The sequence below is a fragment of the Diabrotica undecimpunctata genome, chromosome 4, assembly GCF_040954645.1.
Source record: "Diabrotica undecimpunctata isolate CICGRU chromosome 4, icDiaUnde3, whole genome shotgun sequence".
Classification (NCBI taxonomy): domain Eukaryota; kingdom Metazoa; phylum Arthropoda; class Insecta; order Coleoptera; family Chrysomelidae; genus Diabrotica; species Diabrotica undecimpunctata.
The window spans coordinates 118,246,748-118,260,927 of record NC_092806.1 but is presented as its reverse complement, the minus strand read 5'-3'; the positions used below and the strand labels follow the sequence as shown (position 1 = coordinate 118,260,927).

The following is a 14,180-nucleotide window of genomic DNA, read 5'->3' as shown; positions in this document are numbered from 1 at the left end:
TAAAATTTTTTGGTTTTTAATTGCTAATATCATTTATATTTTATTTTTTGACGTCAAGCTCTGACAGCTCTTAGATATGGATTTCATGATATTTACTTAACTCTGTTAAAGTGATATACGCCACAGCAAAGCGTGGCCTGGTCAGCTAGTATATATATATATATATATATATATATATATATATATATATATATATATATATATATATATATATATATATATATATATATAAATATACTCAGATGCAAAAGAAACGACGGAGAAAATTGTGGTCAAATTCAAAGTATTACAGTTTTTTTTATTTTTAGCCCTTTTTTTTTAGCACACTGTGTAAAAAATTTATAAATTTTAATTTAGTATAGAATGTTTTTTACATAAAACAGAGAGTTTTTTAATAAAATCTTGTATTTAACTTTTTATACGGGGTTAATCGAAAGGTGGTTTTTTATCCTAACTTTGAAACTGACTTTGCCACCCACAATTTACGACTTTTCCTATTACTACCATTATCTTTTGTATTAATTTGTAATACGACGATGGGCGCTGTGGTGACTGATATCGAAGGAATAAAGAAGAATAAGGAAGAGAGTCGACATCCCAGAAGCACTGTATTTAAATAATGATTAAAAGCAACAACATAATCTTGGTTTTAATGTACAATGATAAAAATAACAAAACATAAAAAAACAACTTAAATGTAACTTAATCTAAGTATGCAAATAACAAAGAAAAACTAGTAAAAAATAAGTCAATACTTTGTATTGCCTCCCTTAGTCTCTATAACTGCCTGTACAGGTCGGTTCATGCTGTCTATGAGGTTGCGAATATCATCTTCCTGGATGTTTGGCCATTCCTCTTTTAGAGCCAAGGGAAGTTCGTTAATTGAGGCTGGTGCGACTTCGCGACCTCTAATATTTATACCAAGCATGTCCCAAACGTGCTTTATTGGATTCAGATCTGGCGAACACGCTGGTCAGTTCATTTTATTAATACCAACTTCCTCTAAATATCGCGTGACACACATTGCAGAGTGGGGTCGCGCATTATCTTGCATTAATAGAAAATCATCGCTGATATATTGAGAAAAGGGTACTACGTGATTCGCTTAAGTTTCCTCAATTTACCAGTGTGCAGTCAACGAACCCTCAATAAATACCAATTCAGTGTGCGCCTCTCGGGATATTCCTGTCCATACCATCACCGAACCCCCTCCATGGCTAACGCGGGGACTAAAAGCGCATTCCGAAAATCTCTCTCCACCTCCAGTTCGACGCCATACTCGTTCTCTCCCATCTGATGAGTAGAGACAGTATCTCGACTCATCCGTAAAAAGAACATTGTCCATTGTCCTAAATTCAAATGTAAATATTCCCTGGAAAATTGTAGTCTAGCCACTTTGTGCAGTGGAAGTAATTTGGGCCCGGTTGTTGGTCTGCAACTTTGTAAACCAAATTTATTATTTTGCATTTATTATTTATTATTATTATTAACATTGGTTATTGCAATAACTGCTGTTAAATGACGATCCCGCAAAGCGTTGACTCGTATAAAACGATCATCTAAAGCGGTAGTTTTGCGCTTTCTGTCACTTCTCTTTTTTGGGCTTGTTCGTTCCAGTTCGTATAAAACGTTCCACTACCCTTTGGATGGTAGAGCGATAAGTGTGTAGTACTAAAGCCACATATTCATAATTTCGCCCATCTTCAACCAGAGCAACGGCTTTCGCACAATCTACGACACTAAGAACCATGATCAATCATAGGTAAACAAAATCTAAGTGTCTTCTTCTTAAAGTTCCATCTCCTATCGGAGGTTGGATATCATAACGGCTATGGTCACTTTGTTAGCTGCTCCGAAAAGTTGTAGTGAACTACAGTTAAACCATTCTCTAAGGGTTTTCAGCCAGGAGATGCGTCTTCTTCCTATGCTTCTTCTTCCTTGGATCCTTCCTTGTATAATAATTCTCAGCAGCTCATATTTTTCTCCTCTGGTTATGTGACCCAAATATTCTAGTTTTCTTCTTTTTATGCTGTACATAATTTCTAACTCCTTATTAAGACGTCGTAGTACCTCAGCATTGGTAATCCTTTGAACCCACTGAATTTTTAATATTCTTCTGTAACACCACATTTCGAACGCTTCTATTTTCCTTATGTGTTGTTTCTTCAATGTCCAAGCTTCCATTCCGTATAGTAAGATAGAAAATATGTAACATCTTAGAGCCCTCAATCTGAGATGCAACTGAAGGTCTCTGTTGGTAAGCATTGTCTTCATTTTCACAAATGCTTGCCTTGCAGTTTCAATTCGGACTTTGATTTCTCTGCTTTCGTCATTTTTGTCATCAACCCAGGTTCCCAGATATTTATATGTCTCTACTTTTTCTATTTGGGTTTGCTCTATCATTAATCTTTCATTTCCATGTTGCGTTTTTGAGACAATCATGAATTTAGTTTTTCTCTTATTTATTTTTAGTCCGTATCTAATGCAATAATCGTTAATTCTATTTACCAATTCTTGTAGCGATTCCAGGGTGTCTGCCATTATAACGGTGTCATCAGCGAATCTTATGTTATTTACTATTCTTTCGTTTACAGAGATTCCATCACCCAGATCCGCTATCGCTTCCTGGAGTATGGCTTCACTGTACACGTTAAACAGTAATGGTGACAGAACACAGCCCTGTCTTACTCCTCTCTTTATATCCATATTTTCGGACTTTTGTTCTTCTATCTTTATATTGGCCTTTTGATTCCAATACAGATTGATAATGATTCGTAAGTCTCGTCTGTCTATATCTTTGTTTCTCAGTATTTCTATTAGTTTTTCATGTCGGACCCTGTCGAATGCCTTCTCGAAGTCGATGAAACAGGAATAAATATCTAGGTTCATATCTAAGCATCTTTGAGAGAGGACATTAAAAGCAAACAATGCCTCTCTCGTTCCCAGTCCCTTGCGGAACCCAAACTGAGTATCATCCATATCATCTTCTAGTTTTCTATATAATCTTCCATGAATCACCTTTAGAAATATTTTGAGGGTATGGCTTATTAGTGATATTGTCCTATAGTCTAAACAATCTTTGGCATATACTGTTTTTTGTGTTGCTACAAAGGTGGACACCAACCATTCCTGTGGGATTTTTCCAGTTTTATATACTTCATTAAATAGGTCCAGAAGTACAGGTAGAGTTTCATCGTCTAGACATTTCAGTAGTTCCGCAGGTATTTCGTCTGGACCTACAGTTTTTCCGTTTTTTGCGTTTCGTATTGCTTGTTCGATTTCCTCTATTATGATCTCTGGCCCCGTTTCGCTGTCGATTTCTTCCGGTTCTTGCCGATTATCCTCAAACAGATCTGTTATGTATGTCTTCCATTTTTTTTAATTTCTCTTTAATTTCTATAATGGTTTTTTCCATTTGCGTCTTTCAGAAGGGCATCTTTCTTTTTTCTCAGTGTATTTGTCATTTCCTTTATTTTCTTATGCATGTTAAAGCTATCGTACTGTTTAGCATATGCCTCTATTTCACTGCATTGATTAGCAAGCCAGGTAGATTTGGCCTCTTTTATTTTATTTCCTATCAATCTCTGTAGTTCCTTGTATTTTGCTTTACTCCTGCCTTTATGTTTCCTTCTTTCCTCCATTAGATCTAAGATTTCTGAAGTCATCCATCTTTGTTTTTTTCTTATTTTTGTCTGCAGTAGCTTTTCTCCTGCCTTTATTAAAGTTTCCTGTACCATGTTCCATTTGTCATTAACATCTGTTGTTTTTATCACGTCTTGTTTGATTTTCTTTAAGTTATCATTTATTTCTTGTTTTAAGCTCTGACGTATAGGTTCTTCTTTTATCTTTGAGACATCAAACCGTGGTATATTTGTTTGTTTTTGGATCTTCTTCAATTTTATCTGCATTACGCCTACTAATGGATTATGGTCTGAATTTAAGTGTCAATATGACATAATGATGAACAGTCACCAAAGCCACCTCGTCGTATTAAAAAATAACTCCAATAAATCATAATTAAAAAAGTCCTAAATTGTGAGTGATACATTCATTTGGCTCTAAAAAATGAACCAAGGCATATTTTAACATTAAACAAAAAACACATTGCTTAGGGGACATGGTATCAACCGAAAAATAAGGTTAAATGAAAATTCGCAAACGGAATTATTCCACAGGATGTTTTAAAGTTAGTATAATGAAACCACGTTTTAATTAACCCCGTACAATAAGTCAAATATAAAATTTTATTAAAAACTGACTATACCAAATTAAAGTTTATAAATTTTGTATTATTTGTATATATATACAATCGTAATCCAAAAACTAAATGTTCAAATAATTCATGATTGTACAAACTCAAACTCTTACCGGACTATCTACGATTTTAAATCCCGCCTTTCTTAAATATTCCTTGTAGCTGTCAGTTCCTATCATATATATTTTTTTCTGGTAGTTTATTCTTTGTAGGTAATCTAATACTGCCATCTGGGGAGTAAAAAGATCATTGATATCGACAGTTAAATTCATACGAAGTAATTTTTGCAAAATTTCATCGGGAGTGTTTAGGGCATTGTTTGATACGTAGCTTACAGATTTTCCAAGTCGTTTAAACTTATCTAAGCATTCTTTGGCTCCAGGTATTACTGTATCTGCTAATTTAACTACGCCTATAATAAAAATAAATTTATACTTAATATAATTTAATAAAAAAATACGTAAATACGATCCAAAATACGATAACACTAAAAACCCAATCTTTGATAATACTGCTTAACTATAACAATAATTTTAATGTTAGAAAAATTATATTCTTGATGTGCAATTAAATTAACTACACCTAAAATATTTACACATTTTGATTATTTTTAATTTATTATAAAAAAGTATGGCACTTAACATACCAATAATAAATGTGGGAATTTTAGTGTGTAGCGTTTTTCATAATTTTCTAAAATAAGGACACAAACAAGTTGATTCCATTAGTGGTTTCCACACTTTATAATTTTAAAATTTCCCCCCTAATTATTTCTAATATACCCTACATGATGTAGTTCTTTGAGATCAAATATCAAAATATACAGGGTGTTCCATCTTATGGACCATTTTATGCATGCATGAATTACCCTGTACATTTAAATTTACGTTTTCTGACTTGACTTCTAACTTCTATGTAATTATTAGCGTAGACCATACATCATAGCACCTAATATTAGTATGGAGTAAAGAGCTAATCGACCAGGGCGGATATGTTTTGAGGTGGTTGTGTAAAAATGGCATTTGGATTTTTGCAGTAATAGTTAGATGATGACTTCAGTAATAATAATAGACAGATCCCTTCTCTCAAATACGTCGGAAACGTTAATAAAAAAATTAAAATATTTAAAAATTACTAAAAGCATCGATTTTTTACTTTTCTCGCTTATAACTTTAAAACAATTCATTTTGGAGCAAAGTCGTTAAAAAATAGTGATAATTAAATTTTCTATTATAAAGACACGGCTAGTTAAAAATGTTTTAATTTATTATCCTTGCTGCAAAATAGCAATAAATACAAAAAAAAGAGTGAGAAACAGGCCTTTTCTGATTTAATATAACAAAACAGCACACAAAATTTCATTTAAATCGATTTAGTGGATTTCGCATATTAATTTTGCAATCAAATTTTTTTTTAATTGCTTGAACCTTTTTGCATAGTTTTGGGATCTCAAAATTAATATTTTCAGAAAAATTTAGCTTGTTTATATGATTATTAGATGTTTAGTGGCATTTTCGTCTCTGGCGTCTGGAATATAAATAAATTTATTTATTTATTAACAAAATTAAAGCATCTTTGGCTTTTGGTATTGCGTTTTTTATATGGTACTCTTCGAGTTACATCGGATTAAAAAAATTGCTTCATGGAAAGCCGAGAAACCACATTGTTTACGTATATAGATTTTGATTTTTGAAATTAAATTTTCTTTAACCTAATTGTTTTGGTATTTTTCACGTGCATTACCTATGATTTTTATTATTATAATATATGTTGTAAATATCTTGAAGATGTGAAAAGTTTTTTATAGAGAAAGAGCTCAAAAAGAAAAAGGTATTGTAACCTCGGAAACCTTTTTTGGATGGTGCTAGAAAGGTCACCAATGGAGACACTGCGGACGGCAGCCAGATGGTTGGTGGAGAGCGAGTCGTGGGTTCGAAACTAGCTTTTGGAACCAGGAATGGGTCCAACGGACGAAATAAGTAAAGATACGATAAGAGATATTGGAAAAGATACAGAAATAAACAAAAAGATAGATGGGTAAAATTACCAAAGATAAGATAAGATAGGGAACAGGGCGCCACTTAATTTTTTGGGGTTTAAGGAGAAAATTAAGAAACCTTAGAAAAGAAAAGAGATAAGGAAAGATATTTAGGTTCAGAGATCAAACCCAAGAAAAGATATCACAGTTAATTATTGAATAAATTTGTTCAACACTCTACATAAACAAAAAATAAATATACAAGGTATTACACTTACTTACCTACGGAACTTAAGCCTGATCTTTCTACTGGTCAAAGGTATAGTTATATTTAAAGGTAAAAAGCAAATATATCAGGGAACGTTGTTAGGAGTCGACAAATAAAATACATACATGAAACAATAACAATATATTAAACAACAACAAAATTATGACGCTGCTGAATGCAACAAGTAATAAAAATACACCAACAACTATAAAATGGTGGTATACATATAAAAATAGGCAGAAATATAATTAGAAAATATCTTTACAAAGATATAAGTATAACACAATCATGCACAAATAAAGTTTTGGCGTATCTCGAGATATTTCAGCAAAAAATTGAATAAAAAATTATAATAAACACCAAAGATAACAAAAATTAATAAAATCTAAATTTACAAAAATACAAAAAAGGTTACTGACGTGAAAACATAAAAATTTAACCAAACCGCACTTGGTTAAGTCGATTATTTGGTTCGTAACAAAAAAAAATATAGAATGTTCTTTAATTGACTGCAAAATTCAGTAGCTACTCTCAACTACATTTGATGACATGTATGATCGTTGGATACGTCCAGATAATGGAAGATGATATGATGCTATACCATGTTACTTGCCCAGATAGGTGGAGATATTAAAATTATGTCACTTACAGTAATTCCTGGCGACTGCTGCTTTAATTCACTGAAGTTAATACTGTACTTGTATTAAACACTGAATTAATGACTATATTTAATCTAATATAGTATAGGATAAAGAAACTCAAAATAACAAGTGTATACACACTTATAAAGAAAATGCACAGAGACGGTAAGGTAGCAGATACGATAATGTAAACTAAGCGTCTTAACTCGACGGATGCCCACCGATAAGTGACTTGGTTCCTCTAAAATTTTACCAAGCTACCCAAGAAAAGGTGAGGGTATCTTCCCCCCAAAAATGATAGGCCAGCTGTATGTATTTCTGAGAAGGTAAAAAGTTCTAATTAACATTGAACATAACGGTATACTTCTACCTACAAACGTGATGAAATATGAAATCCCGAGATTGGGTCTTTACAGAAAAATTACTATACGAGCCTTCGGAATATTTACAAATCTATCATAAAAGACCCGCCTTCACCGAAAGGCATTAGTTTCTTTCATACTCTAGATTAAGACGGAAAGGATTAAAAACCTTTCGGATGCAGGGAAATTCCGGGCATTCAATAAAATTTTGAAGACGGTAAACCGCACATAAGCGTATCATCACGGGGGTAAAAGGAATAAAAATAATTAATATTTTAATTCTATAAAAAAATGTTACACAGCCCCCTCCCAAGAGAGGAAACTGGTGAAGAAGAAGAAGAAAGAAAACGGTTTCCGATCAAAACCTAAGGATACATTTTTTTGTTATACCCTTTAAACGATTCGAAGAACGTGCCTCGAAAAGAAGTACAATATATAAAAGACGTTAACATCATTAAGAAATGAAGTAACCTAACGTCAATATAATAGAATTATTTAAGGTAGACCTCGATACAAAAGAAATGCCTATTTAAGAGATAACATCGAGATCAGTACTCATCAGTAATTCGTTAAGATAAATTAGAGAACGAGATATTTTTAGGAAATCTCTAATTAAAAACAAGATATCGAAATGGCTTAAATAACAACACTGGATAAAATCCTAATCACAATGGAAAGCATATGCCAAAGTGAAAGTCAAAAAGAATTAAATAAAACTCAACTAGCATTAATAAGAGTAGAAGAAGAAAAAAAAGAAATTAAGTACCTGGTTGTTAGTTGATAGCTTCGCGTATCACACGCCTAAATTTAATTTAGGGTCACAATCGGTAAAGTCGCAATCGGGTTGAAGTTGACATAAAGAAAACTTCTAAGTCATATCAGGGAAAGGGGTCTGTAGATAACATCAGTACTAAAAGAATGAAAGGGTAAGAAGAATTAAGAGGAATGTGTTTGTCTTCCTTAAAAGCTCAACAGGTCCCTAGCGGACGAATCCCATATCATCATCCTAGTCGTTCCTCTCGTGACCACTAGTAAGGTCAAAACAGATTCCGAAATATAGAAGAAAAAGAAAAAAAAGATTGTGCGTCGAGAATTTCATTCTCATGATTCACCATGGTAGCTTGATTTATCACTGGCTGTATGACAGAACAAAAGTAATTTATCGCCATTTGGGGTTAATAAATCCATAAAGGATTGAGTATCAGTTTTTTATACAAATAAAAAAACTTATACTAGATAATGAAGGAGTTACTATAACTACTATATAGATAATAAAAGTATAATAACGTAATTAAAGTTATTACACTTTAACGGTACAGTAAGCAAATGATTTTTCGCGTACTGACCAGGTAATGAGCTTTCGCACAGATAATTTTAAGTGGTTTTCCACCTAAATAAGATAGATAAGAAGATAAGATAAGATAGCGAGCAAAGATAAATTAAACTTTACTCACAGGTAATTTAAGTGACTTTTCACTTATCGGTAAGGTAATGAGTTTTACCCAAAGATAATTTAAGTGATTTTTCACTTATCGGTAAGGTAATGAGTTTTGGCTCAAAGATAATTCAAGTGATTTTTCACTTATAGGTACGCTACTAGAGACCAGCGAGTAATTATCTCACTAGCCGATCTAATAGATAACGGTTTGGTGATATTTTTCACCTAACCGTACTCAAAGATATGTGACTTCTGGTGGGCAATCAAAGAGGTAGACGAGAGAAGATAGAAGAGAAAAATATTCATATAAATATATAGATAGGACGGTAGATAATGTTATATGATAAAAAACAAACTATTTAATTATCAGAATCATTGAGATATGGTTTCAAATCTTTAATATGCCAGTTCCCAGCATTTGAACCATCGGGATTTCTCAGCGTATATACAAGGGGTGATAGCTTTTTGACTACCGTACATAAGATATATTTGGGTGCTAACTTAGCCATAAACTTATCGACGGCTTTTGATAGAACCTTATTTCGTCGCCAAACTGTATCACCGACGTGAAATTGAACATCGCGTCGCCGTAAGTTATACGTTTTAGCATTGCGTTGGTACGCATTATTCAGATTAAGTTGTATTTCATCAAATACTTCACTTAATCCTCGTATTTCAGAAACATATTTGTCATGTTGCTCTGAAGTAACGGTAGATATCAAATTATCGGCAGATAAAGAATAATAGTTACCGGCAATAGGGACATACCTGGCAAAATTAAGGAAAGATGGGGTATATTTAGTGACTTCATGTCTAGCGGTATTTATAGCTTGACGGATTTTTGGAATTTCTTTATCCCAATCGGAATGATCTTTAATATAACACCTGATAGCAGTTCCTATGGTTTTATTGCTACGTTCAACAAAGTTGCACTGAGGCGAATAGACAGCATTAAACCATATTTTTTGGACCTTATACTTACTACATAAATTCTTTAACGAAGAATTATTAAGATTTCGGGCGTTATCACATATAAGAAATTAAGGGACTCCGAACATAAGAAAAACGTCATTTTCAAGAAAATTAATGATATTTTGCGTGGTAGCTTTCCGCAAGGGATGAATCGACGTAAATTTCGAAAACCAGTCGGTAACAACAAGAAGAAAAGTGTATCCTCTTTTTGAGCGAGGAAGCGGACCAATAAGGTCTACGGCAATTATTTGCCAAGGGAACCGAGCGGATTTTTCTCGTCCCATTAAACCCATGGGAGCCAAAGTCGACATCTTTTGAGCTCCACAGATTTTACAAGACCTAACAAAACGAAGTACGTCTTTCCGCATTTTGGGCCAATAATATAACTCTTGAATACGATTTAAAGTTTTGAAATAGCCAAGATGTGCACAGGTAGGGGAATCGTGACAAGAAGTGATAATATCATTTCTTTGGGGTTTCGGTATTAAAATTTTCCACTCTTTATTATTAGTGGAAACAGGTGATTCGGAAGGAATGAATTTAAAAACAAAATCATCCTCTACTTTCCACTGAGGATATTTATTGGGCTCTGATAAAATTTTAGAGCGAAAATCATCGAACCAAGGATCAATTCGATCCTTGTCGACTTCCAGATAAGAAATTTGTGGTTTTTCGGAGATAGACTCATTCGTAAACATGCGACTTAGTGCATCTGGGACGATATGAGAAGTTCCTTTCCGATGGATAAGATCAAGTTTATAAGAAATTTCTTGACGAGTCTTTTCCAACGCCGTTTCCTGAATTTAATTTAAGCTAATGGTTACCTAGATATTCTATTTCTTCTAAGGTTGAGTTGCATTTCGTCCCTGGCGACTGGAGAATAAATAAATAATTTATTTATAAAAAAAACTAAAGCATCTTTGGCATTTGATAATGCGTTTTTGAGATCGTGTAGGGGAAAGCATGAGGTAGCTAATTCGATGATTTAAAAGCAAATATTTGTAATACTATATTCTCACTTTCCTACATTTGGTAGATTAAAGTAAAGTAAATATAAATTTTGAAGGACCAGCGACCAATAGGCGAATTAGCAATAGTGAAGTAAAATTGAAAATAGAATAATTAAAATGAGATTTCCAGTAGAAATATTTTTATTTTATTATTTACATAAATAAATAGCAGAATCGGAATTGACAACAAATCACCCTTTTGAATAATAATAAATACATAAATGTTTATATAAAATGTTCTTCAAATGCAAAAATGTTCATATTAAGTTTAAATGCGATTTATAGAGCAAAAAAGTTTAAATGTATATCGGGCAAACCTGTAATTTTTCGGACAAGCATTTACGAAATATTGGCACAAAAGATGTTGGTTTTCTTCTGTATTCAAGAATAATTTCAGGTACTTACATACTAGATGCACTAACACTGAATATAATGAAGTTAACTATTTAATAAAATAAAATTAACTTTAAATATGTTTCTATTTGAAAAGCGTGAAATAAGCTTTTAAATTTATTTTAATTGCTTCTGTTTGAGAAGACAAAGACGAAGTAAATTAATGGTCGATTGGTTTGAATAGTTTAAATGTGAAAAACTAACAAGCGCAGGAGATACGATACAGCAGGAAGAAGGCATGTCATGCTGATCGTCTTTAATTTAGTGACACAAACAATTCAAATATTTTAATTAGTATTGTTTATTTATTAAACAAACTATTGTATAAAAGACAATTAATTTTCTGTATACTGAGGTCGGGAAAATTTAGAATATATAAAAATAGCAATTTATTAAACCGACCGTTAAGAAGAAAAGGGAGCTCCGAGTAGAAAATGAACGAGTGTAACATGTAACAGATCATTAGGATCATTGCAAAGAGGATAAAAGGGATATACAGGCTCCATAAGCTAGTTGACTAGCATCACAAAAGCCATGTGAGGAAGGGAAACATACTGGTTTTATTGTCATTTAGATATCTATCTATAGACATAATCTAAATGTCAGATAACATAGAAAGAAACTTTTTCCAACTTCGCAAAATAGAATTATCGAAAACGGACGTGTTCCAGGATATTCGAAATAATATAATTCAATTAATTAGTTATTATTGTTTATTTGTTAAACAAACTATTGCAGAAAAGATAACACCAACACACTCCACCCCCAAACACACACACACACAAATACTACATTACACTAATCCCTAAGAAGTTTTCTAGCCATAGAAAATTTCTCAGAACCCTCAAAAACCACAATCTCCTCGGAGATATCCCTTTCGACCTGGAAATGGAATCGCCCGAAAACCAGGCCATCCTCTACACGACGGGTCCTGTTCCCAACTTTAAACAGTGAAAAGAGGATCTGCAAGCCATCACAGACCACAGCCACATATCCATATCCAAACGAAACCTCACAGAATACATAGACACAAGCAACACTACACCAAGAATACTAACCACACCAAAGAAAACACACACACAGAGCAACTGAACCCCACCCCGTCCACACCCAAAACAAATACACGACCCTCCATTCCTTAATTCCTGCTATCACACCCCCTCACAAACACAAAACACACTTTCACCAACATACACTCAACCAACACTATCACCTACACACACCTATACATACACCCTCCCCACCTCAACAAACAACACTCTCCCAACCTCAAACCGCAAACACACAACAATAACCACTTATCTATAATTAAAGAATCCAGCTTATCCCCTCAGATATCTGCCAGCAGAGACCTTTCTACCGTCTCATCAAAGACCACATCCTCATCCCCCAAATGGACTCAATCAAAGTCTTCCCACCCTAAAAGGCAGCCTCCGTGCGAACTACCAAACTCCTAGACATCCACGACATCACGGCAAAACTCTGAAAAATCACTCGAAATGAACTCATCTTAATAGCAGCACTAAAATCTAGCACACCCCGTAATCCGCATCTCACTTCAAAAAGCCACAAACCTTTTACTAAGTCATGGCCGGAGTCGAAAAAAACCTTTCCCAGAAAACCATCGAGGATAACTTATCCCAAATCAGATTTCCTTTTACAAAAGTAGTTCGCATAATCGTTCGCATAAGGTTCGCTCCACAAACCAACCCACCTCATATATCAGAGTATTCACGAATCTCGAATCTAAATTCGCCGATGCACTTTCGAACGGTATCAAAATAGAGGGAGAACGGCTAAATTATGCGATTCCAAGATCTAGCAATTGCGTTCCAGTTCTAGCGAAATATTGTTCGAAATGTTGCAAAAGCGGACATCTAAGCAACGAATGCTCACAAAAATCATTCACTTGTTCATTTTGTGGACTAGAGCATAGGTCTACTGCATGCCCCACGATATCTGTACCCAAATGCCCGAACTGTAATGGACTTCATCGCGCCTTCTCACCAAGATGTCCATACCGCAATTTAAAACCAAAAAACTATAAACAAATCCAACCTGTATACACTACTAAATAAATCCCGTCATATGACTTTTCCTCAGATATGAAATCCTTAATACATTTCATGTCCATGATCCTTTTTAACGTCTTCCCTGAAAAGAGGAACGACACTATCCACTACCTCAACCAAATGACCAACACCCTATATGGACCCATAACCACCTCCTGTTTTAATAACCTAAAACCAAAACTTTACCTAACTCCGTACGTAAACACACACTACACCTACATGCACACCGATATACACATACCATAGCCCACACACATCATTCAAATACACACTTACCATTTACCCACATATACACTTTACCTCCACCTAGCTCACATTAATAAACATAGAGAAAAAGCCAGCAACACACATCCAATAACTATATTAACATATCACATTAATAAACACCTAAACACAAAACCAAGTAAGAAAAAGTGAGCACCACACACACTCCTTAAGAGTCGAATTCAAATCACAAGTACAGGGAGAGATTGGTTTTCTGTGGTTTCCCAATCTCATTGCACAACGATACCTGATCCTAGGAGAGGACATAGCCACAGCTATCCTTCAAGCATTTTACCCAAACAAATAAAAGACCAACAATCTGAAAAGGACCGTTTTCCCATGATCTCATGAAACTTGTACTTAATAGCGGGCTTGCTTCACACGGCTCCAACAAAGTGGAAATAACACCTCTGACACTTCTGCTTTACAGCTGTCACGCCCTGTCTCGGAGGACGGCAGTTTTCAGCCCCCACCAACCCTTGAAGAAGCGCAAACTTAAACAAGGTAAAAACTCTAGTTCGATTAAA

General features: G+C 34.0%; 1 protein-coding gene across 4 annotated transcripts in view; it reads right to left on the bottom strand.

The window, feature by feature from the left end:
• Positions 1-14,180, bottom strand: part of LOC140438365 (uncharacterized) — a 41,957-nt gene that overhangs the window by 18,695 nt on the left and 9,082 nt on the right. For all 4 annotated transcript variants that reach the window (XM_072528043.1, XM_072528042.1, XM_072528040.1 and 1 more), the window contains one exon: positions 4,369-4,667. In XM_072528043.1, coding sequence (XP_072384144.1) covers positions 4,369-4,667 — 299 coding nt within the window. The remainder of the gene's footprint in view (positions 1-4,368; positions 4,668-14,180) is intronic.